Source organism: Ailuropoda melanoleuca, chromosome X (assembly GCF_002007445.2).
Source record: "Ailuropoda melanoleuca isolate Jingjing chromosome X, ASM200744v2, whole genome shotgun sequence".
NCBI lineage: Eukaryota > Metazoa > Chordata > Mammalia > Carnivora > Ursidae > Ailuropoda > Ailuropoda melanoleuca.
Window position 1 is genome coordinate 75,938,792 of NC_048238.1, and position 26,723 is coordinate 75,965,514.

A 26,723-nucleotide genomic window follows, 5' to 3' on the forward strand; every position below is an offset into this window, starting at 1 on the left:
GGGGCACCTGGGTGGCTGAGTGGGTTAAGCATCTGCCTTCAGCTCAGGTCATGATCCCAGGGTCTGGGATGGAGCACCACGATGGGTTCTCTGCTCACTGGGGACCCTGCTTCTCCCTCTGCATTTGCAGCTGCCCCTGCTTCTGTTCTCTCTCTCTCTGTGTCAAATAAATAAATAAAATCTTTAAAAAAATAAAAGCATTTTATTGTCTGCACAGTATTTTAGACTGTAGTCTACCATTATATATTTAAGTTGGCTCTTGTTGTAAGATTATTGGTTATTTGCAGGGTTTTGCTATTCAAATAATGCTTTGATGAATACATACAAAGCTAATTCTAATTCCATTAAATGAAATAATTGCTAGAGAGAGAGAGTACATTACTAATTTACAGAAGACTGGCGTGGGGGGCCAGAGATGTAGAGAAGGGGGTGGAATCAGGAATGGAGACTAGTCATAAAATTTAAAAAGGCCCAACCCTCAGCAAAAAACAACAGGTGTGTGTGGGGGGACTCTGGCTTTCTTTTCACTCAAGGGGCTGCTGGGCATCCCTTCAAATCCCAGTCCCAGGCCAGCCCTGAATGGCTGAGATGCCAACCCCATTTCCCCACCACACTTAATGAAACTGCAAATCCATCAGATAAGGATTGGGTCTCATTCCTCCCCACCCTTCCACCCCTCCCCCTAACCTGCCCCCATACCTGTCAAATAATCATCTGTTTATCTTTCGATGTCTAGAACTCACTTATTTCCTGGATGGTAATCAAGTGTGTCAACAAAGGGAAGTAATTTATAATCATGTATTTAGACTTTAAAAAAGTCTTGGAAAAGTTTCTGTTCCATGCCAAGTTTGTTTTAAAAGTACAATTGAGGCGCCATGGGCTAGGAAGTGCTTTCGCCATTCCTTGAGACTGTGAGTGTTTCCTGCCAATAGTGAGGCTCCATGGAAGTTGGTTGAATTGAACCGGAGTTGAATTTGGCTCGTGGCCAAGGGACAGGCACAGATGGTAAGCACTGTTGGAGTCCAGAAGGCTGGCAGACCCACAATGGGCTCTGAGGAAGGGGAAGAAAGAAGGCTTCATGAAGCACGAAGTACAGACCGAGAAAGAATCATTCATTCGTTCATTCATTGGACAAATATTTATCACATGTTCCCCTGGGCTGGGTGCTGTGCTGAGTCCTTCACATACGCGCATGAATGAGTCACACTGATGAACCGTCTGTGGGTTGGTGACTCTCACAGCCACCTTGGGAGCTGTAAAAAAGCAGGGAGTGGAAGGATCTGGAGTGAAATGCATAGTGGGTGCGAAGTCTCTCAGGAGTTCTGTTTTGAAGAGAAGGCGGACCCTGCACCCACGCTTTAAGCACTAGAGTCCAAAGCTTTGTTTGAAGAAGAAAGGTCGCTGCCGGTCGTCTGAACTCCCTGTGTGGCAACCCGCCCTACTCGCTCCCCCACGGCAGGTCCATTCTCAAAAGCGGGAGGAGAACAGATGAGAAATGTCCTGGGTCCAACTGGGGCTTCTCAGTTGTTCCGTAAGAATGTGTACAGTATTTGGGGGGGGAGCTGGGGTTGATAAAGGTCACAATATTTGTGGGTTGCAATGGGCCTGAGGGGCTTCAAGTGCCTACTTTAGAGACTTTGGGGCATCTTGGTGGGCTGCTGCTGAGGCCGCCCTCTATCCAAGCCACAAACCAGAGCATCAGATGTGGCTCTCTGATCCTCATGGATGAATGCTGAGCATGTGCTGGGCAGATTCCATACATTATATTCATTAACCGTACGGCAGCCCTCCCCCTCTGAGGCGGGAAGGGGTGACGTCACAAATATTCAACAGCAATAGGTCTTGACCACTGACTGCTCAGAACAGACTACTGATCAGAGCAGACGCGGGCTGTGGACCACCGGTTTAGCCTCACAGGGACACAACATCATGGAACAAAGAAGTAAGAGAAGGGGACAGACTAAACGGAAGGAGGAGGATCTCATCGCCTGGCGCCCTGGGTCATTCAGCACCTCCCTCCTCCCCATGGGCGCTCCAGTCTGTTCTCTCTGCTCATTGCAGGTACACGCAAAGCTCCCTTGCCTACCAACCCCTCTAAAGCCATGATAGCTATTGCAGCTGCCCCCTTCCTCCCAGCAATTTTCCAAGGATGTCACTCGTTGGCTTCAAATTCTTGAGTGGTCCCCCATTGGATCGCCAAGTTATCACCTTAGTGCAGCCTTTGAGATTCTCTACTCTGGCTGGAAAATGCCTTCCAATCATACTTGTAGCAGTAACTACCCATATGTCTTCAATACCAGGCACTTTCCCTTTTGTAATTATTATTTTTTTTATTGCCGTACAATTGCCTTACAACATTATGTCAGCTTCAGGTCTACAACGTGTGGGTTTGATACATTTATGTGTGGCACTATGGTTACCACTGTGGCGCAAGCTAACACCTTGACCATGTGACATGCTCATCACTTCTTTTTTGTGGTGAGAACAATTAAGACATTTTCCCACCAGATGGATTTCACTCTCCTTAGCATCCCCACAGGGTAGGATAACAGTGATATGTAGGCTTGTCAAATGGTCCCTGCAGTCCTTTTGAGGGCAAGTGCTACGTTCTTCCTCCTTGTCTCCCTCGCCTTGTGTGGCACAGTGCCTGGCACATCGTAGGTGCTCAGGAAATATTTACCGAGGTTTGAGGTCTGCCTTCCTCCCATGAAGCCTTTTTACGCTTGAAAAAAAAAAATTCACTCCATGCAGGATGCCAAACTTGGTGGTTACATGTTTGTTCCAACAAAGAAAAAAGTCACTGTGCCAAATTTCAAATGCACAGCAAAGCTGGAAGGATTTTACAGTGGAAACCTTGTCACTTCCTAGCTAGATTCCACCACCGATGTCTTTCCACATGGGCTTTATCCATCCGTCACCTAGCCATCTCTCCGTCTGTCTATCCATTGTCTGTTTTTCTTTTCGAAGTTGCAGTCATCAGCACACTTCACTGCTAAGCCCTTTCCACATTCCTGGCCTTAACTTGAATGCAGTGTTTGCTTATGACTGTTTTCCATTCTAGGTAAAATACACAGATGTTCCCTTCCCTTCACCCCCAGAGGCAGCCACTCTTCTTAGTTTTTTCCCTGCCGCTGGTTAGTCGCCTGTTACAGAACTTCATATAAATGGAAACATATAGTATCAATTCTTTTGTATAAGACTTCTTATAGTTCGGCCTGATGTTTTTGAGAATAATCCGCGTCATTGCATACATCAGTCGTTTGCTCCTTTTCGTTGCTGAGTACTCCATTGTATGTAATCATAGTACAGTTTGAATATCCATTATCCATCCTCCTACTGATGGACCCTTGAGATGTTTCCAGTTTCTGGCCATTAAAAGCAGAGCTGTGGGGCGCCTGGCTGGCTCGGTCAGTAGAGCATGTGACTCTTGATCTTGGGGTTGTGGGTTCGAGCACCCATGCTGGGTGTAGAGATTGCTTAGGAATGAAATCTTAAAAAAAAAAAGTACAGCTGCTATGAATGTTTTCATACAAATCCTTTCATGGACATATGTTTTCCTTTTTCTTGGGTAAATACCTAGGGGTGGGAATGCTGGGTCACAGGGAAGATAGTTTTAGAAGACACAGCCAGACTGTTTCCCAAACTGGTTGTATCTTTTTATACTCCCACCAACCATGTACGAGGATTCCAATGGTTTGTGGTTACTTCTAGGCTTGTCTTGTACCCGTGAAATGCATTTACCCTCATACTTCAGAAAGGGCCTGGCCTGTTTGTGGTTTATTACTTAAAGCCTTCCCCCTGTTTTGCTGAGTAGTAAATGTACATCCCAACTGTAGATAACCTTGCCAAAATGTGAGAGTCATTCGTGCGTGAGGACAGCTTTCACTGAAAGCTTATGTGTGCCAAGCACTGGGATAAGGACTTTATATGCACTATCCCACTCAGTCCCTACAAGAACCCTGTGAAGTACGTACAGTACCATTCCCATTAGACAGACAAGGAAACTGAGGCCCAGAGAGGTTACGTAACTTGCCCAAAGCCACACAGCATGCAGGTGGCCAGCCTGAAATTTGAACTGCCATGCATTACTGCCATGCTCTAACGCAGCTGTATAAGGTCCTTCGTACAGAGGCTAAGGGGGGGAAACCTTCTGTGTTAGAAGACTCATCCCACCCCCTTATTTTGCAGCTGAGGACAGGGAGGTCCAGGAAGAGAGGACATTCCTGAATTCCCCCATCGGTTCATAGCCCAGCCATCGGAATCCAGCCCAGAGGCCTTTCCACTCCACTGCACAGCCCCCTTCAATGCTTTGCCCAAGTCAGATTTTATTTCTAGCTTTTTAATGGAGACAAGAGTCTGCAAACCACTCTGAGGTCTTTCAAAGCAGTGCATGAATCTGAAAGGGTGGCGGAAGAGCAACCCTGCTTTGGGGGCCAAAACAGAAGGTCATAAAGTCAATTGTCAATTTCGTGTCAATACATGCCTCGATATTATCTCAAAAATGTTTCTCCCACCCACTCAGTTTTCTCTGGAAAGGGAAAGAAAACAATGTGGATACTTGGGGTATTCTGTGGGAAAGGAAGAGGCCCTAGGGCACTTTTCTCTTGGGCTCCCACAGCGCCATCTGGTGGAAGCCTGGGGTTTTCGTTTCGCTTCGTTCAGAATGTTTCTCAACGGGAGCGTTTGATGCCGGTTTCTGGGCCAGGCGTCGCGTTAGGAGGTTAGGCACGGGGGATCCAGAGGAGACCCTCCTTTGACGATAGAGCTCACTTTCCAGGGGTTAAGGGCTACCTAGACCATTGCAACGCGGTGTGGTAAAGACCCTATAAAAGGCAAAGAATAGAACATGGTAGTTGAGAGCAGCCGCTCCAACCTCAGGCAAATCGGCGTTTTAATTCTGGCTTGGCCACCTACTGGCTGTGTTACACGGAGCCATCACTCAACCTCTCTGTGCTCATTGCCTCTTCTGTAAAATGGAAATACTAATGACAGTGCCCCCCGGCAAACGTCCGTAAGGATGTGACACTTGGGATGTTTTGAGTAGGAAATAGCCTCTCGGACTCTTTCTCCGTGTGCAAAGCAATGCCGGCAACATACACGGGTAAGCGAAACAACAGGGTTCACCTCGCCTTGCCCCTGCATCAAGAAGGATGGCAGAATGGCCTTTGCCTCGGGGCTAGGGGTGTGTGTGCCAGGGATTTCAGGGAGGGCCCTTCAGCTGGAAGATGATCTGGGAACATTTAGGAATCCCTGGAATCGGGACCCAGACCAAATGAGAAATTCGTTCCCACAGTGAGTAGGCACAGCGTGACATAAAATTAGAGGCTAAGAGAAAAATCAAGACCAGTTGTGTCAACTACCATGTGTTTGTTTTAATTTTGGGCTTTGTTTTGGGGTAATAATGCTTCAGTGGCTCTTTATTCATCCAGCATTATGCTAAATAGGCAAGATGGGGCTTGTTAATTTCCCACTGCCTCCAAACAGGAACAGTCGCGGTCCGCAGCTGATTTTCCAAATTGTGCCTGTCACACACCGTGACCATAAAGGACTATTTGTGTTGTTCTTCCCTGCAAACTTTTAACCTTTCCGTGTTATCCAAATTTTACTCATCCTCCAAGGTCTAGACTCTCTCGTTCATTTATCCATTCATGAAATATTTTTTTAAAAATTGAGACAGAATTGACATATTAGTTTCAGGTATACAACGTAATGATTCAATATCTGTATATATTGTGGAATGATCACAGTAGGTCTAGTGAACATACCTCACCATATGCAGTTATAAATTTTTTTTCTCGTGATGAGAACTTTTGAGATCTACACCCTTAGATTCATTGAATCTATGAGTTTTTTTTTTTAAGATTCTACATAAAGGTGAGATCATACAATATTTGTCTTTCTCTCTCTCGACATTTCCCTTAGTACAATGCCCTCAAGATTCATCCATATTTTCACAGATGGGAACATTTCCTTCTTTTTATAGCCGAATAATATTCCTCTGTGTGTGTGTGTGTGTGTGTGTGTGTACTTCCTGTATCTTGCTTATTCATTCATCCATCGATGGACACTGAGGTTGTTTCTATATCTTGGCTATCATAACGCCACAATGAACATGGGGGTGCAGATTTCTCTTTGAGTTAGTGTCTTATTTTCTTCAGATAAATACCCAGAATTGGAATGGCTGGACTGTATGGTAGCTCTATTTTTTTTTTTACCTTTTTGTGGCTGTACCCATTTACAGCAGCATATAAGAGTTCCTTTTTCTCCACATCCAACATTTGTTATTTCTTGTCTTTTTGATGCTAGCCATTCGGACAGGTGTGAGGTGATACCTCGTGGATCTGATTTGCTTGAAATACTTTTTTTCTGAGAACACACTATGTGCCAGGCACAGTGGCAGACCCTGGGGATAGAGCAGTGAACGAGACAGACACTGTCTATCTTCACAGACCCGACAGTCTGCCTGAGACTACAAGTGTGAAAACAGCATTGTCGCCACATGTTACCAATGCTTTCCAAGACGAGGGCTGTATCTAGAAGAGTATTTCCAATAGTTTTTACCACATAGTGCACATAGATAACATCTATGATGCCCTGAGATTAATGAGTAAGAAAGCAACATGCCAGGGAGCCCTGGCCACCTCAAGGGCAGAGGGCATCACTATCTCAGCACACCTGGAATCTCTGGGCGATCTCTGGTCAAGAACCTCAAGCCAGGACATCGCTGTCGCTCTTACCCCACTTGGTCCTTGCGGGCTGCTGGGCACAGAAGGGATCCTGCTACAGATGAATGCACACTCTTAATTATTAGTCACTCGCACCGCTTCAGCTTTAGGCTCAGACTAGAGGCTCCGAGGAAGCCTTCTCAGACAACTGAAGCCCAAAAGGATCTCTGCCTTTTCCAAATTCCTACGTACTTAGAGTCTCCAGCTCATCGTTCAGCTTCTAATGCACCCCCATAGTCTGCTACTGAGTGCTGACAGCTCAGGACCTTCTCTCATCTCCCCTATAGCACCTGACCGTACTAAACAGAGAGCTCAGGAGTACTTCTTAGATTTTTTAAAAAGATTTTACTTATTTATTTGAGAGAAAGAGAGAAAGAGAGAAAACACGAGCGGAGTGAGAGGCAGAGGGAGAAGCAGACTCCCCACTGAGCAGGGAGCCCAATGTGAGACTCGATCCCAGGACCCCGGGATCCTGACCTGAGCCGAAGGCAGATGCTTAACTGATTGAGCCACCCAGGCGCCCCTCAGGAGTATTTCTTAAGTGTCATGTTTCAAGACAAGAGAAATTTCATTGGTACTTAAGAGGCCCTTAAAACAGAAATGGCTTTACTCCCTAAGGAGAGTCCAGCGCCCAAACCACCTTTAAAAACTTTACAAAGAGAAAATCACAAAGTTGTAGGAGGATGAAGTCCTACAGCTTTCCTCCTGGAGGCAGGATGCTGAGTCCCCACAGCTCCAGGCCAGTTTGGAGTTTCTCTTCTCTGAGCAAAACCAAAGGCCAACCAAGATATCCCACAACCCTGGGAGATAGGGTCGAGAGAGCTTTTGTTCATATCATAAGCACAAGGGAAGAATTCACAAGCAAAGAGAGCCCAAGGGACCTCTCGCAGACAAAGCAAAGGCTCCTGCAATGAAACAGAAGACCCCATGTCCTTTCCTTCACTTGGACCCCCTGAGGGAGGTTAAGGCTCTCACCGTCAGGAATCCTGATGGCTAATGAAGTGCAGATCGGGATTAGAAATGATGTGACCCCAAGGAAGGCTGGGGATCAAACTGGACAGAGTTTTAACTCATCTCTAAGCTCCCTCAAGTCATTCAGGCTTCCAGCAGTCACTGTCTGGGCAGGAAGACTTCCCTGGACTTCCCTCTCTGGCCCTGACCCTCACCCGCTCTTGAAGGGTCTACGTTACTACTCGTTACTACTCTCCCATGCGGTTCACCATCCCAACTTGAATGTGGGCGTTGGAGTGCCCTATCCTAAGGAGCGTGGAAGTTACAGCTAAGGTAGGGAGGGTTGTTGGCCATGAAGAAGAAAGTATATTTGGACATGTCCGTAATAGATATGTGTGTATATGTGTATCTGATTCTGAGCTTCCTCTAACTCCGTGGGCTGGCCAAGAGCCAGGCACAAGACGTAATACCTGACTGCCAAAGACGTGTTTTCAGATCTCTGCTGCAAAAGTCACTCTGAGGAGATAGGAGATACGGGAGTCCCTTGCCTTTTTTTGTTTGACTAGTTTCTTACAATCCCAAGGCAAAAATATAAATTAGGTAAAGCTGATGTTTAGCGTTTCCAAGTGGCCCCACTACTAGAGCCTGTTTCTGATTCTTGATACCCTGAGGAATGCCCCCCGAGAAACACCCTGGTTTTAGATCGCATTCTCTCGGAACCTCTCAGGTTTTCCAGCATCAAAGGAAATAGTCTGCCAAAGCAAAAGAAAAATCAATCTCGTACAAATAAGAGACGGTTATGGGAGCCAACAGGTAACCAGGAGCCTCCCTCCTTAGTGACGTATGAAGACCGTCCTCTCCTCTTTGAATTATTTTGTGGTTTAGTCCTAAAAAGAGGTGATTTTGGGGGGCCTGGGTGGCTTGGTCAGTTAAGCATCTGCCTTCAGCTTAGGTCATGATCCTGGAGTCCCAGGATTGAAGCCCACATCAGGCTCCCTGCTCGGCAGAGAGCCTGCTTCTCCCCCTGTCCTTCACCCTGCTCATGCTCTCTCTCTCTCTCTCCCTCAAACAAATAAAATCTTTTTAAAAAATAAAAGTAAAAATAAATAAAAAGAGGTGCTTTTTGTTTGTTTGGGTTTTTGTTGTCATTAGTGTTCATCTTCCCACGTGATTCTTGAAGTGCCACCAGGGTGAAGAGCCACTTGAAGGGATGAGCTTGCTGTCCTAGGGAACACAGAAGTGGAAGAGAAGGGAGGAGTCCTGCTGGAGAAATAAGACAGGTAAAGAGAGGTCTTTCGGATCCAAGCTTGAATACCAAGCTGACATTTTGATACGAATAAGAATAGCATTGACAAGGTGGTATTTGGTGGGGTTTTTTTAAAGATTTTATTTATTTGTCAGAGAGAGACAGCGAGAGGTGGAACCCAAGCAGGGGGAGTGGGAGAGGGAAAAGCAGACTCCCCACTGAGCAGGGAGCCTGATGTGGGGCTCGATCTCAGAATCCTGGGATCTTGACCTGAGCCGAAGGCAGATGCTTAACCGACTGAGCCACCCAGGCGTCCCAGTTTGGCAGGTAGACTGGCAGTGATGGAAGGAGTAGACTTGCCAGGAAACTGGTTAGGAGGTCGGTGTGTAGTTCTAGGGGGAAAGGACTGAGGGTCTGATCTAGGGTGATAATAACAGGAAGCAAGTAAGAGATGAACTGTAGGTACTTGAAGCCGCCATGTCTCTCCCATCAAAGCCCCCTGAAACCATAAGTGGGTGCCAACATTGAAATACACTCATCTGCGTTTGAGTGTTTTTTTTTAAATATGCTTTTTTTTTTTTAAAGATTTTATTTATTTATTTGACAGAGATAGAGACAGCCAGCGAGAGAGGGAACACAAGCGGGGAGTGGGAGAGGAAAGAAGCAGGCTCCCAGCAGAGGAGCCCGATGTGGGGCTCGATCCCACAACGCCGGGATCACGCCCTGAGCCGAAGGCAGACACCCAACGACTGCGCCACCCAGGCGCCCCTGCGTGTTTTAGGTTCATGGGGTGCTCTCGTCCCCTTGCTTCACAGCCACCCAGGCCTGCTTGTTTCCAGTCGGGCCCACAAAGATGCTCCTCATTCCCGGCACCCTAACCTAAACACACTTGTCCCCAGCCTGAGCCTCCGAGGGTTAGCACATTCTGGACAGAATGTGATCAACCTAATTGGTTCATCTTTTTCACCCACAACGTACCCAAATACACCAATCGTTCACCCTCTTCACTCTACTACCCATCTTACCCGCCCAGGCCAAGCGTGCCAGACCCTACTCAGGATGCTCCCGAGGAAAAGATATAGGACAGGGGCCGCCTGGGTGGCTCAGTCAGTTAAGTGAGTAGGGTTATGATCCCGGGGTCCTGGGATCGAGCCCCGCATCAGGCTCCCTGCTTAGTGGGGAGTCTGCTTCTCGCTCTCCTCCTGCCTCTCCCCCCAGCTTGTACTCTCTGTCTCTCTCTCGATCTCTGTCAAATAAATAAAGAAAATCTTTAAAAAAGAAAAAAAGACTCTCCCTCTCCCTCTGCCCCTCCCCCACCTAAAACAAATAAACCTTTTAATAAAAAAGTGGAGGTAAAGAGAGTGGAGTCCAAATCAGACTGGTTGAAAGCTGTTGTTACGGACTAACTGTGTCCTCCTTGCCAATTTTTTTTTAAAGATTGTATTTATTTATTTATTTGAGAGAGAGGGATAGTGAGAGAGCATGAGCTGGGGTGGGGGAGAGGGGCAGGAGAGGGAGAAGCAGGCTCCCCACTGAGCAAAGTGCCTGATGCAAGCCTTGATCTCAGGACCTTGGGGCCATGACCTGAGCCAAAGGCCGATGCTTAACCCACTGAGTCACCCAGGCGCCCCTGAGGCAGCTGTTTTTAGGGGAAAAAAAACCCACCACCACCATAGATCCATCAACCACTTGCCTCCCCCATACTGCTGGGGTGATGACTGCCCATCTCACAGCAGAACATTGAAGCAGAAAGACCAGGGGCACTGGGTACAGCACAGGGGGTACTGTGTAGAAAACAGGGTAATGAAGCAATTGTATGTGTGATGAATGTAGAAACAACCCCCCCGCCCCACCTTCTTGTACATGTTCCCCCAGAACACTCCATACAGGAGATTGGCAGGGACTTCTAGGAATAGGACTGGTCCTAGAGGGAAACTGCCCAGATACTGCCTTGGGGTTTGCCAAATGGCCTCGCCAAAACCACCTTATCGCAAAATTCTTTTAAGAAGCTCCAACTACACTCTTGGACCCTCCAGTCAGCTTTCTAGTACTTTCTTCTTAAATGAGCAGGCAAGGATTACCAAACCATTAAAGAACAGAGACAAAAGAAAGCAGGGGGGAAAAAAGCAAAATGGAGTAAATTGGTTCTGCAGAGGAAAGAAAGCTTAAAAAGCAAACCTTAGAAACTACCGCTCAACAACAGAAAGCTTCAATAAAGGAACATATAGAAAAGAAACAGACAAAAAAAACCCCAGCTCTTTGAAATTGTAAGCATGATAGCAGAAATAATAAAATTCAGGAGCTGAAATTGCCAGTAGAGGAAATTTCCCAGAAAGTAGAATTTTTTAAAAGATGAAAAATAGGAACAAAAAGACTATTAAAGCATCGGCCCAAGTGATTCATCATTTGGATAATGGAAGTGAGAAAGAGAGAACAAAGAAGACAGAGAGAAAGAAATCAATGAAATAACTCAAGAAAATTTCCCAGAAGAGATGTACATGGATTTCTGGGTTGAAATGACCTAGCACTGCAGATGAAAACATACCCACCCCAAAGCACATCGTCATGAGATTTCAGAGAGCAGAGAGATTGTTATGAGCTTTGAAAAGGAAAATCAAGTCTTAGAGAAGGGACAGGAGAAATCAGATCGGCTTTGAACTGCCCAAACTAACACTGTCATTAATAATATCAGTTGATTAATGCTTTCGACATGGACAGAAAATTTTCCATCTAGAATTCTACACCTGAGCAAATTATCAATTAGAGGTCTCACATGTGCCTCCCATAAATCCCTTCTCAGTAAGCTAAGGTAGGATGCATTCCATCAAAAAGAGGGAATAATCCAAGTAGGAGGAAGACATGGGATACAGGAAACAGGAAGTGCAACACATGATAAAGGTGAAGGGAACTGTCAGGATGAGAGTGAAGTTAGAGTCTAAGATAATGAAGGGGTAATCCTATGGTTAAGGAAGGTGACGGATCTAGCTTGAAATCAGTCAGAAGGGTCTAGGAGATATCTCTTGCAGAGATGAAGAATTGTTCAAATTCTTACTATCTGCAAATCTTAAAAGGAGGTATGGACTACTGGTGGAGACTCTGGGGTTAAATCCTTTGTGACAAGTACATAGAAAACTAAGCAGGGTGCCTGAGTGACTCAGTTGGTTAAGCCTCTGCCTTTGGCTCAGGTCCTGATCTCAGGGTCCTGGGATCGAGCCCCGTGTTGGGCTCCCCACTCAACGGAGAGTCTGATGTCTCTCTGCCTCCCCCCCCACCCCACTCATGCTCTGTCAAATGAATAAATAAAATCTTAAAAAAAACCCAACCTGTTCTTTCCAAACTGTGCCCTGCAAATTCCCTGGAGGCGTGCTAACAGGAGAATGAAATTAGAGATTCAGTTCCTCAGTCACACTAGTCACCCTTCAAATGCTGAACAGCCACATGTGGCTAGTGGCTACTGGAAGGCTGAGGAGAGATCCAGGACATTTCCAACTTCACAGAAAACTCTATCAGATGGCACTCTTTTGCGGGGTCGTGAAATCAATTGGGAGGGTCACAACCAGCAGTTCAATAAGTGAACTGGATACAGAAAGCCGGTGAGCATCTCATAGTGTTTTCTTTCTTCACATAAACAGGGTCACAGAATACTGTGTTCCATCTACGTCAGTGTGTGGGCAGATCATCGTGAATCACAGTAAAATTAAAAAAAAAGTGTGAAAGCACTTCTTTAAATTATGTGGGCAGAACCCTGATATTTTTAAAAGAGAGAGAACAAGAGCGTGGCAAACTCCTTGTACCCAGGAGAATCCTCACTTCTTGTGATGGCATCATCCACAGCCTCATAGCCTTCTAGGAAACTTGGGGACCTAGGGCGTCGTCATTAACAAACCACCTTGGGACGTCACAGTCACAACGGAAAGCTATATGTGCTCAACCCCATAGGTAACATTACACTCCCTATTCCTTCTGTCGTTCGCCTTTCACTTTTTGCAAAGGGTATCTTCTTTGAAGTTGAGTCTTCCTTATTTTTTTTAATATAGGAAGAAGAAACTGAGGCTCAGAGGGTCTCATGAGATTTGTCCAGGGTTACAAAGCTAGTGATAGAATGAGCCAGGCGTCCTCACCTCTATATCCAGAACCCTCCCCAGTCTTCAGGGACCTGCAACCTTAAAGCCTTAAAACCCTCAGCGTGCTACTTAAGTAGTGCTTGAAACCACCTCGCTGATGCAGATGGTCTGGCGACACTAATGACGCTGTTGGCTGACAGCAGCTTACCCTGACCCACACGCTTTACATGCACTCGTGCCTTTTAATCCTCGCGACCACCCGCTGGGGTAGATCCTATGATCAACCAATCCCATTTGTTCAGATGGAAAAATGCAGCGCACGGGTGTCCATGAACTGGCTGACAGTCATACAGCTAGTGAGGGGCAGAGCCAGGAAACAGACTGAGGCAGTCCGGTTCCTGGGCTCTAACATTATTTCACATACACCCACACAGAACTCAGATAAATGGACTCCTCCCTAAATTTTAAGCAGCCGGAAGGTAACAGTTGCCTCCTGATGACCCGGAAAACAGGACTGTGTCTTATCCCACCGCGTCGGTGTCGCAAAGGAGCTCTACCCTATTAACCATATCGACGTAACAGCTTTGGGTTCAAACGCTCCACACTAAGGGATGGGATGTATACAGGCCAGATCAACTGCTTAATCCAAGTCTGTAAGACTACAGATGAGTGCTTTTAAAATGTATGTTTAAAAGTCTGGCTAAGGGGTGGCTGGGTGGCTAAGTCGGTCTATAAATGTCTGCCTTCGGACTCAGGTCATGATCCCAGGGTCCTGGGATTGAGCCTCACGTTGGGCTCTCTGCTCAGCAGAGAGCCTGCTTCTCCCTCAACCTCTCCCCGTCCCCCAGCTCATGCTCTCGACCGCTGTGTCTCAAATAAGTAAAATCTTCAAAAAAATAAAAATAACTAAAAGTCTGGCTAATTAGGGGTGGCTGATCCCCATGTTGGCTGTAGAGCTTACTTAAATAACTAAACAAACTTTAAAAATCACCTAATTTAAAAGAAAGAAAGTCCGGCTAATATTCTTCAAACCTGCAGGTTTTATCTTGGCGCATTATTAGGCACAGATCGGCTTGATAACATGGGTGGATTTATTTCTTAAGATTCGAGTGCAAACTTAAAAATAAGAACCAAGCTTGTCATTAAGAATAAACACAAAAATCGAAGTAACAATCCCGTGATCATGCATTTTAAGAGAAAGTACAAAATATGAATACATTCTAATTTGTAACTACATTTGAAAATTAAAATATTCCTCTGGAGTTCCAAATACCACACAATCATTAACCTGTTCTCTTCTTGTCACCTCAGAGACGTTTGTCATGTGCTATCAGGAAAACATAGGCAAGGATTATTATTAATCAATCTTTATGCCGGAAAGAAACATTGCTCTCCTTAACTTCTGACTCTGAATCATTCACCTGTATCTCAGTTCTGAAAAGCCATAGAATTATACCTCTGCTCTAGGAAAAAAAAAAAAGCAATACAAGTATCAAGGAGGCAAGATATTTTCATGTCATTAAAGCAAAAGTCACAAGTGTTCGACTTAGAAATGTACAGAATTGTAGTAAATTTTTTAAGTACAACTTCATTTGATGGCTGACATGTCATAACAACAGCAAACAATTTAAACAGGTTATAAAAATGTAGGATTAAAATCTTTAGGCTCAAATACTTGAAAAGTCACTATGAATATGGAAAGATCAGTTTACATAACCACATATTTTTTTTTTCCGATGAAAAATCAGGGGGTAGTGGTATCTCCCTGGTCCCTTAACAATATTTGGATTTTCGCAAAGAATTAGCAGCACCCAACTTTAAGTGTTAATTCCATGTTTCTAAAGGGCCTATACAACAGATCAGTTGGCAGTGTTCTAGCTTTCAGGAGATGGTAATGGGCAGGGGTGCAAACATTGGAGTATGCATGCATTCACATCTTTAAAATTGCCACTCCAAATGGGAAAACAATTCACATATTGAAAAGATCTAAGGAAATCGTCCTTAAAGGATCAACAGTGGGCCAGAGCAGAAGCTGAATAGTAGTCTACTTGATGACAATGGTTTTCCGCTCTTCAAAGGCAAGTTGGGAAGAATGAGAACACTCAACTCCGCAGAATTTCAGAGAGCGCTTGCCTCGAATTTGACACTGCAAACACTGAACAGAAACCTTTACAAAAACCTTCATTCTTGCTTATAACAACACCAGATTATTTTTTTCCTTGTCACCACCATATACATAACATTTAAATATTTTCATTATAAATATCTTAGAGCAAAAAGAATGTATTTTGTTGCAGTGGTGGTCCACATCTGTACAAAGCAATGAAAGCAACATATATATATGTATGTATATGTATATATATAAAAAAAGATTAAGAAAAAAGTGCAAAGAATAACAGTATTAAGAATTTTTGCTTTTTACAGTAACTGTGGTTCAAGTGTGAAAACCTGTCAGATACAGAATACCAGATTTTAATAAAAGATTCATAAAGAAGCCCACATGCCAAGTTACTGCACAAGTATCAGCCGCTTACTGAGTATCTTCCCTTTGCCCAAATCGAGCATTTCCAGTTTCTAAACTCTTCCCACAATCAGGAAAATAGTGGTAACAGTGTGTTCCTCCCCTTTCACTTCCCCAAACTCATCCAAGTTAAGTCATCACTCAGAGATTCAAACAAGATATTGGGGAAGTCAGTCATCATAACCCGCTTTGCTCAAATTAAAGCTAAATGAAAGGCTTTCCGAAATAAACTACGAATCAACAATCAAATCAGCAACAGCGAACAGACTTTCAGTTCCAAGTGCAATTTAATACAGGGACATTTAAAAATCAATCCCTGTTACCAAAGGTAAATTCAGAATTGAAATCCTTTCCCAGGTTCAGTGCTATGCAAGGGTCAGAATTCTAAATACTCAGGATGCCGACACCTTTTGAACAAAGAAAATGCTTTTTGTTAAAATTGGATTCACTTTTTATCATCTTACTCTTGGTCTCAGCCTTTTCTTTTGAACAGACAGACAATTTTTGGCAGTCTTTAAAATGTACTTTACCCTTAATCATTCAAATAATTAATTACTGATTTTAAGACCTCCAAGTTTCAGAAAAGCAGTTCAATTTCCCTTTAAAAATATATTACTCAATATTTTTGGTGTGTTTAATGTTGTTGTATTCAGCCTTCGGGCACTGTAATTATTCACAATATTACCATGATTCTACGTCTAACCTATGCCAACAATTATGAATCTTAAAATGGTTTCCAAGGTACTACTATTTGATTCAGTCTATTATATTACAATTGAATTTTGCCTTCAAGATAAATGGTTGGAAGAGAATTTTAAAGCCCTGCAGAACTTCTGCTTTGAGTAGTGTTGATAATATTTTATTTTGTCATGCTTAATATTTTAAGCTTCTTCTGAACTAAAGACAATAAACATTGGAAGATGCAAATTGCCGCAAACTACATTCTATTCCAACTCCAATTTATTTTGTTCCACATTATTTTCCTTTAAGAAAACAAGCATATCTTAGGCTAATTTTTAAAAATGGAATTTTTGCTCTAAAATTAATAACACAGCTAAAGGGAAACAACTTTTCAATTTCAGTTCACGAGAACTAGGCAAAACTAAGTAGACTTAATGACTATTTTAATCACTTTTGGTTTTTTTTTATTACCATGTCTTTAGAATGATATACCCCTTACATCCTAACAGACAGCTCAACAAGGCTTAAAACTCTAGAACTGAAAGACCACCAGGCCACTTCTGGTGCAGCTGTCAATAAGAGGGCAGCATTCTATTTGCCCCCATACATTCGCTCAATGTCTTTGAGGTAATGGTTCTTCAGCTCCTTCCTCTTCAGTTTGAAAGCATCGGTGACCAAACCAGTTTCAGGCGTCCATGGCTCTGGACTTAGGCGAACCTTGATTGGAATTTCAAATCGCTCCAATTTCACTGAAATGAGAAGGGAGGAGGGAGGAAGGAGGAGAGAGGGAGAGACAGGGGAGAGGGGAAGGGATGGTTAATTAAGGATATCAGTACCTTGCAAGTTCAATTTCATTGTAGAGTTCTCAAAGTGTACATAAATCATTTCAGCTGCATGTAGTTTTAGCCTACACGGTTTCTGTTCTTGGTTTTTTATTCTACTGTATACGTAGACACCCTCCTCTTTTGAGTCTTCCTATTTGGTGTTTCCTCTGCCCGGGCTGGTCTTCTGGGTTGGTAGCTGCGTGCCTCACTTCCTTACTTCATCTGGGTGTCTCAAATGCCACTCCCCAGAGAAGGCCTCCTGGACCCTTCGGAATAGGAGTCCCTCTGTTCTCTTTGCCTCTCTATCCTCCAGCATTACACTTTCTTCAAAATGCTTCTCACCACCCAGCAGATTGTACACCCCGGTCGGTCTCACCTACTAGAACACAAGCTCCAGGAAAGCAGGAGTCTTGTTTTGTCCCTACCATCCACGGGGCTCTATCAAGAGCCCTCAATAAATATGTACATATGTATTCATTCATTCTGCAGAAAACTACGCCTCTAGACAACCGTTCTTCAGGAGCTTTATTCAACGCTCAAAAGAAGAATCAAAAGGGGGCTGGTGAATTTCACACTTCAGTGGGATGAGGATTTGATGCAGCGCGTACTGCATCGCAGTGAAACTCAGCGCGAGCGGAGAGATGGGTAAGAAAAGGCGGCCTCGGAATCAATCAATCGAGTACTCCGTAATTTCAAATTCAATTATATTCCAGCAAGCAAGCTACTTAGGATTAATACAAGCTCATCCCTAAAATCCTGAAGGCCCCTCAACAGCAATGTCAATGTACAGATGAGCGTTATTTTACATGCAATGAGGGAAAACAGCGACCGTGAAGGTGCACATGCCTGCGTGTGTACAGTCTACCGCTCAACAGCCCAGGTGACCTCAGAAACAACTGGGTTTCTGGGACAGGCACCAAAACCTCAAATTCATGGAAGTGTTTGACCTAATACTGGTCTGGAGGTTTAGGAAAGCTTGCTTCAATTACTGAATTTCTCATTAAAATGAGAGAAAAATAGAAAGCTGAGTGTGGGAAAATCATCGTTCAAATTACACAGAACCAAATTCCTAAAAGTAATCACTGAACAGGCAGTCAAAGAACATGAAACTTGCTCAAATTCACCATGTCTACTCTGTTGACACATCACAGCTCAGTTCCGAAGTAAGCCCATCTGCTCCCCAAGGTCACATTTGGATCTCAAGGAAACACTTACATTCTCAAGTACAGATTTGGCTCTAGAACCTTTTATTTCTTATTACTTTCCTTATTTGCATAGGCTCTATTCATGAAAGTCACTATATTTCATTTTTATTAGCGAAAATCCTGTTGGGGGGGGAGTTTACATGAGAGACTTCATTTTGGGAACTCCTAAATATAATCTAGTACCACAAGCTTTAGAGAACAATGGGCAATCACTCAGTTTCTTATAAACAGGATACACTGCCAGCAAGTGAGAAAGAGCGGGGGAAAGAAAAGACAAACAGTATTTTACACATGGCATTTTATCGGAATTACCTACATTATGAAATATAGCCTGCAGGTGGCAGCAAAGGTCAACATTTCAGGCCATTGGTACTTCTCAAACCACCACAAAACTACTAATTTATATTCTTCTCTTTTAAAAGGAGACTTTATTATTATTATTTGAGAGAGAGAGCACACCTACAAGTGGGTGGGGGAGGGGAGGGGCAGAGTGAGAGAGAGAGAGAGAGAGAGAATATCTCATGCAGGCTCCATGCCTAGCATAGAGCCCAAGAGGGGGCTCAAGTCCTACGACCCTGAGATCATGACCTGAGCCAAATTAAGAGTCCAGCGCTTACCTGACTGAGCCACCCAGGCACCCCTATTACTTTGTATTCTTATTAGATACTACCTATACCTGAAACCACGCCCATAAGGGTTAATGAGGTTGAAACTAACAGGAAACTTAAAGCTTGTTTTTCAGAGACCTGTTTCTCTGAATCAGCTACTGATTCTTTCCAGACCCCACTAAGGAATCCACTCTGCCTGTGCGCAGAGGCATAAACTGAAGGTCACGAGTATGCTTCCAGCCTATGAACGAGCAAGGCTCTGCATTCCTTCCCCGAGATAAGGAACCCAAGATCCCATCCAGTTTCTACTGGTTCACGGACCTTGCACCTAGCCCCTCACCTTGTCCTAACATGACCTCCTGAACGAAGGGGCCAAATTTTGTCTCATGTTAATGTTAAGTCTCTACCCTAACAAAGGATGCACGTTTCAAATGTTTGCTCAACGCGCATTACTCCGTCTTTCTTAAAGAAAATCATAACTTACCAGTGCTGGGGTGGCATAGTTGGTTAAGCATCCGACTCTTGGTTTCGGCTCAGGTCACGATCTCAGGGTGGTGAGATCCAGCCCCACCTCCCGCTCCCCATTCAGCATGGAGTCTAAGACTCACTCTCTCTCTACCCCTCCCCCCACACTCTTTCTCTCAAATAAATAAATCTGTTAAAAAAGAAAGAGTCGTAAATTTCCCTGCCCTTTTCATCAATATTTATGTAATCCCAACCCCTATAAACATTTTAAAAAAACACAAAAAACAACCTTGTCCTCTTCTGAACAGGTAGTAAGGGAGCATGAAACTTGCTCAAATTAACCATGTCTATTTGCTGAAACATTACAGCTCAGTTATGGGGAGGTGTCTGGAACTGTGGGATCACTATATTGTACCCCAGAAATTAACATAATGCTATATATGTTAACTATACTTGCATTAAAATAAAGTTAAAAAAATAAAAATAAACCTTTGTGGATGTTGGGTGCTACTTCTAATTATTTGGGTTTTTTTGAGTGTTGTTTCCCTATAAAACTCGGCTGGGTACTGAGTTCTCCTGGTCTCCCTGAATATCTGCCTATGACTCTTCAAACCAAGCCTTCCAACTTCTCCCCAGTCTTTGACTTGAAATCAGTTAAAATGAAAACTGCCCTTTACCTCGAGCCCTACAAACTGACATTAGACCACCTGATGTGAGCGTCAGAAAAACCGCCACAGCAGCTCACCTTTAGACAACCCTCCCGCCTGTTGCTGTGTGGGCCACTCAGAAAGATCACCAGAGACACTGGAACTGCAAACCAGGAAAATCTGTCAGATGGTCACTGCCTGTCCTCCCTCCAGCTAAAGATGCTGCAGGCCTGACATCTAGAAATCTTCTCACGGGCAGCACTCGGGACTCAGACACTGGGTTTCTAATTTGCCCCCGCCACTACCCTGTCTTTTTCCTTTGTTTCCATAGAAATGCCACTTATTGAGTACTTGATTGCTTGCATAATACAGGCCTAAACTTGAGAGCCCACCTGCACCACCGCCTCCTGAAACGCGGCAGCTTTTTAACTGAACTGACCTTCTCTCAAGACTAAGCCTGCTGCATGAGACAGGGAGCACACTTCCTCCCGCAGACCCAGAACAGAACAGCTGGACGCCAACTACAAGGGAGCAATGCTGACCTGTGTGATGCTTTTCTAAGAAAAATCCTGGTCAAAAGGGACATCTTCCCACTACTTCTAACCAGCCCTGGGGGAGCAGTGTCTTGGCAGCTGGAAAATAAGAGAAATCTATTGACTTAAAAATTTGGTCCCCCTTTCTCTAGTCACAATCCCAAAGAAACCCAGTCACTGCACTAACCCCCTTAAACCTTTTTACCAAACAAGAAGGGAATGAACACCACATGGGAGTTCACGTGCTTGGTTACCAGGAGGATAGAATTTGATGTTTGTTGGGAAGAACATTTTTCTACCCTGGTGGGGAATCGGGGCCCATGAACACATGATGAAGAATCTATCACCTTAGGCGTGTTCACCAACAAAACTGTTCTTGTCACTGTTGCCTAACAAAAAGAAAATACATTCGTTAGCCAAGGTAGTGTTGGATCACTGCATTGCTCTGGACTGTATAATCCTTGCAAAACAGGCTAGAATATGTGCCATTTCTAACCAACTTGCAGTGTTTATATATTCTAAGTAAAACTCAATTAAATAAAATCAGAGAGCATGCCACTTGGCTGCAGTGAATTTCCCCAGAGCTGTGTAGAGAAATTGACTGGTTTACTGGACACTTTTCCTGGATGCCTGAAAGCACTAGGTCAATGTTACAGAGACTACTAAGATTTGGGTTTTTGGGTTATAGATTTATTACCCAAAGTTGGGTCTGGTTAGGTATCTCACACTTCTGTTTCAAACATGAAGAGGCCATGTATCCAAGATGCATGATTTCAGGCAGATTTAGCTGAACACAATCAAGACTATTTTATACTTATTGCATTCAGTCTCTGAAATTGTCATTAGAAGCAGAAGTATGGCAAGAGAAATATTTTGTGGCACAGGAAAACAAGGATTTATACAATGAAGCTAATGATTATTATATATTATAGAAATCATTAATTGTTTGATTTCATGCCTCAGTCTAGGAAAGTTATGAGGACCCAGCAGGCCCTAGAATTTTATTCCATTTTTCACCTGATTGTGATCCAGGTTGACTTTCCCCATTATTCCTTTTACATAGGGAAATGTACAATGACAGATTATTTAAGTTGCATTTTCCCCATTAGTACATTCAGAGAGTGACTAAGAATAATAGCTTATTGGCTGAAATACTTTTTGAAATACTACATTAAAAAATTAGGATCTGTATCAAAGAAAATTCTGGTAGTCTAATGACAGTAATATAGAAAGTGTGGTATATCAATAATACTATAACTGACAAAGCCATTTTTAAGAAGAAAACATTAAGTCCCTGTTTCTTTGGTCATAAAGTAACCTAACTTTGAATCTGACTATGTTAATAAGCCATCTGTTATTTAAAACTTTATAGTGTCCAGAGTTAACTGTAAGAATGTTCTTCTTAGGGGGCGCCTGGGTGGCTCGGTTGGTTAAGCATCTGCCTTCAGCTCAGGTCATGATCTCAGGGTCCTGGGATGGAGGCCCAGGATGGGCTCCCTGCGCAGCAGGGTGTCTGCTTCTCCTTCTCCCTCTGCCCCTCTCCCCTCTCATGCTAGCACTCTCTCTCTCTCCCCCTCTTTCTTTCAAATAAATAAAATCTTTTTAAAAAAAAGTGCTTCTTGGGGAAAAATAGTTTTTTAACTTCAAACTGGTAGCTAATATTACAAACTAATAAGTGGAACCTAAGTAGTTAATTTAAAAGAATAAATTATAACAGCTAGTTAGGGAAATAGGGTTGCTTGTGTATCTCTGATAAAAGCATAAACTAGTCTACAGTTTTTCTGGGGGCTGAGGAAGTTATATGGCAACAGAGTGGAAAAAAGCCTTTAAAATATACATTTCCTTTGACTTGGAAATTCCATTTCCAGGGATTCATACTAAAAAAATAATTAAATAAGTAAATAATTGAGTATACATGATATGTGTTATATTTGTTTACACTGTGTGGGGGGGGAGAGGAACTCGCATCAAAAGTCCAACAAAGACTTAAGTGGGATACTCCTATACTGGAATACTATTTAGCTATTAAAAAATGACAATGCAATTCTGTATCTACTGACTTAGAAACATGTCACTGATGCTGACAGGTTGGGTATGTATACCTGAAAAAAATGTAACATCACCACCCAAAGATAACTACTAGAAAGTGATTTTTTTTTACTTCCTCCTTTATAATTTTCTGCTCTAATATTCTATGATGGATATATATAACCTAATCAGGAAAATGATGCTTTCATTTTTTAGGAGGGGAAGCAACAAGGTTAAAAGCTTCCTATTAAACATGAGTTCACAGTTTCTCTCTGTTCCCTTGGAAAATAATTCAGTTTAAAATAATTTTTAAAATTAAAAAAGGTAGTAACCACAAGGAAACAGCTGAAATGAGAGCAAGAGGACACTGGTTGAGAGTTCAACAAAATTTTGGAAGACCCGAAGCAAACGGACTAGCAGCAACTGATGGGGAGTTGAGGGAGCTAAAAACTAATTGCCAAAACAATAAAAAATAAATTTAAAAAATGTAAAAGCTAACGGCCAACGACAGAGGACACCAGTGAGAGGCAAAAAGACCTCCTGAGCCCATGCCTCTGAAGAAAGAGATGAAGGATACACTGAAAGAAGAGTGCTGGCCCCCAGCCTGTTTTCAGAGGACAGTTCTTCTCCCTCATCTTGCTCTTCTCCAGGCTTTTTTGGAAAGGCTGAACCAGAAAGAGTCTGGGCTCCAAGGACACTAGGTACGATAGAAGGAGGGAATAAAGCTGAAAACAAAAGGATGCTGTGAGGGTAAGAGCCACCCACCCCACCCCCCACCCCCAGCCCCTTTCCAATTTCCTCTTTTTGGCTCCCCGCATAGGCAGTCAGGCTAATATCCTCCAGGCAAGAGACTCAAGAAGTCTTCTTCACAGAAATGGGATGATTTAAGATGCTAACTTTGAATAACCTGTCAGTGAAGCCCAGTAAGCTTTCCGAACAGTATTTTAGTGCCTTGTTCCCAAATATGAATGGACAGACAAGGATCCACAGGTATTAGAAGAAGCTATGACCAAAACAAGCAGAAGTGGAACTTGGAGGAAACAAACAATAACAGGGGAAGAATTGGTCAGAAAAGGAATCCCTTGAACATCCTCGGGGGAATAAGAGACAACACACTGAATGCATTCATGAAAGAGCAACAGGATGCTATTAAAAGAACATGGAGAAAATAAGAAAGAGCTCTTGAAAATTAAAATTCTGATACTGGAAGTTGGAAATTCAATAGACAGAAGAGATGATAAAGTGGAGGGACTCTGTTAGAATGTAAAACAAAAAGGACGAGATAGAAAACAAAAGAAAAAAAGATAATAGAACTAAAAGATGAAAGCAGGAGGTCCAAGAGCCATATAAAAGTAGTCCCAGAAAAAGACACAAACACACAACTTGGGGAGAAAAACTATAAAAAGAAGAGCGAACAAGCAAACAAACAAAAAGATAAATGGATATTTCCCAGAACTAAAGGGCAGAGATGTATAGACTGAAAGGACCCACATCAAGTTACTATACGCAACGATAAACAAGAAGAGATCCATACCAGGGCACCTCATCATGAACTTCCAGAACAAAGATGGACCATTTCAAACACAGGCTACATGACCAGTTAGCAGGGATGTTGTAACACGTAATAAAGAACTAGATAGGTTATTCTACTATATGACATTTAAGGATCTTTCCAACATATAAATATATATATATATAATGTATATATCTAACATGCATAAATATAATTTATACGTATATATATATAAATTTTTTCAAGATGCAGGTTTTTAAAACCCTGTACTTTATTATGAAAACAAAATAATTAAATAGACATCTCAAAGAGCCTAAAGTACAAGACATCATTAAATGACTTCTAGGGACTTCAATAGACAAGCAATTTCTTACTTACTGGCATTGGCAGCTTCTCTAATTTCTTTCAGTATTTCAGCTTCCATGGCAGGGTTATTGCAGATATCAACCCAAGATCCTTCCACTCCTTTCTGCTGTGCCAAAAGTGTCAACCTTTTCTGATTAGGAACCACAAAACTAATCACGTAGGACTGATCACTAAAAAATTAGAAAATAACAGAAAATGGAAATTAAAGCATTGAGAAAAATTATTGATAAGTTATTGACTAGAACAGTACACATAATTCCAAACATATATTTATCTTAAGTGTTACAGTTTCATTAAGAAATAATAAAACCCAGGGCACCTGGGTGGCTCAGTCATTTAAGCATCTGCCTTCAGCTCAGGTCATGATCCCAGGGTCCTGGGATTGAGCCTCACGTTGGGCTCTCTGTTCAGCAGGGAGCCTGCTTCTCCCTCTCCCTGCTGCTCCCCCTGCTTGTGCTCTCTCTCTCTGTGTGTGTGTCAAATAAATAAATAAATAAATAAAATCTTTTTTAAAAAATAAGTAATAAAACCCATAGTACTGGCATAAAGATAGACATTTCACCAATGGAACAGAACAGAAAGCCCAGAAATAAACCCCTGCACATATGGTCAAATGATCTTCAATAAGGGCACCATCACCACTCAATGGGGAAAGGACAGTCTCTTCAAAAAATGGGTGTTCAGAGAATTGGCTACCCATTTGCAAAGGAATGAAGTTGGACCCTCAGCCCATACTACACACAAAAAATAACTCAAAATGGATCAAGGACCTAAACATGTAAGAGGTAAAATTACAAAATATCTAGAAGAAAATACAGGGGAAAAGATTCATGACACTGGATTTGACAATGCTTTCTTGGATATGACACCAAAAGCAGAGGCAACAAAAGAAAAAACTGATAAATGGGAGTACAACGAAAACTTAAGGACATAGTCAACAGTGTGAAAAGTCAATCTATGGAGCTGGAGAAAATAATGGTGAGCCATATACCTGATAAGAAGTTACATCTAGAATATATAAAGAACTCCTATAACTCAATAGCGAAAAAGAAAACCCAAATAACCCAATTAAAAACTGGCCAAAGACCTAAAACTTATAAAACTCCTAAAAGAGTATGGGGTAAGCTCCTTGACATCAGCCTTGACAATGTGTATTGTTGAAAAACAATAGGCAACAAAAGCAAAAATAAACAAGTGGGACTATATCAAACTAAAAAGCTCTGCACAGCAAAGGAAACCATTAACAAAATGAAAAGGCAACATACAAGGGTAGCTGGGTGGCTTAGTCAGTTGAGCATCTGACTCCCGATTTTGGCTCAGGTCATGATATCAGGGTCATGGGATAGAGCTCCACATTGAGCCCCACATCGGGCTCCATGCTCAGGGGGGAGTCTCCTTGAGATTCTCTTCTCCTCTCCCTTTTCCCCTCCCCCCACAATAAATAAATCAATCTTAAAAAAAAAAGAAAAGGCAACCTACAGAATGGGAGAAAATATTGAAAATCATTTATCTGGTAAGGCGTTAATATCCAAAATCCATGAATAAGTCCTACAACTCAAGAGCAAAAAAGAAAAAAAAAAAGTCCAATTAAAGAATGGGCAGAGAAAGTGAATAGACATTTTTCCAAAGAAGACATACGAATGGCCAAGAGGCACATGAAAAGGTGGTCAATATCACTCATCATCAGGAGAATAAATGCAAACCAAAACCCCAATAAGATATCATCTCACACCTGTTACAATGGTTATCATCAAAAAGACAAGAGATAACAAGTGTTGACAAGGATGTGGAGAGAAGAGAACATGGCGCACTGTTGGTGGGAATGTAAATTGGTGCAGCCACTATAGAAAACAGTGTGGATATTCCTCAAAAAATTAAAAATAGAATTACTGTGTGATCTAGCAATCCAATTGCTCGGACAAAGAAATATAAATCCAAAGGATATGAAAAGATATTGAAGAGATACCTGCATGCCCATGTTCATTGCAGCATTAGTCACAAAAGCCAAGATATAGAAACAACCTGTGTTCATCAATAGATGAACGAATAAAGAATATGTGGTGTAATGTTCATAGCAGCATTGTCCACAACAGCTAAATCGTGGAAGGAGCTGAGATGCCCTTCAACAGATGACTGGATTAAGGCTGTGGTCCATATATACAATGGAATATTACTCAGCTATCAGAAAGAACGAATTCTCAACATTTGCTGCAACATGGACGGCACTGGAGGAGATAATGCTAAGTGAAATAAGTCAAGCAGAGAAAGACAATTATCATATGGTTTCTCTCATCTATGGAACATAAGAACTAGGAAGATCGGTAGGGGAAGAAAGGGATAAAGAAA

At 42.8% G+C, this 26,723-nt stretch overlaps 1 protein-coding gene and 1 long non-coding RNA gene across 6 annotated transcripts in view; both read right to left on the reverse strand.

Annotated features, from left to right (window-relative positions):
- Window positions 1-14,056: 14,056 nt before the first annotated feature.
- The window catches only part of ACSL4 (acyl-CoA synthetase long chain family member 4), a 75,044-nt gene continuing 62,377 nt past the window's right edge, over window positions 14,057-26,723 (reverse strand). For all 5 annotated transcript variants that reach the window (XM_034649945.1, XM_034649944.1, XM_034649943.1 and 2 more), the window contains 2 exons: window positions 24,390-24,547; window positions 14,057-16,937 (listed from right to left, as the gene is read on the reverse strand). In XM_034649945.1, coding sequence (XP_034505836.1) covers window positions 16,780-16,937; window positions 24,390-24,547 — 316 coding nt within the window. In that variant the 3' untranslated portion in view covers window positions 14,057-16,779. The remainder of the gene's footprint in view (window positions 16,938-24,389; window positions 24,548-26,723) is intronic.
- LOC117797493 lies at window positions 17,644-23,276 on the reverse strand. Its single transcript, XR_004622503.1, has 2 exons — window positions 20,480-23,276; window positions 17,644-20,100 (listed from the first exon to the last, which is right to left on the reverse strand). It is a non-coding gene; the product is annotated as an uncharacterized LOC117797493 (long non-coding RNA).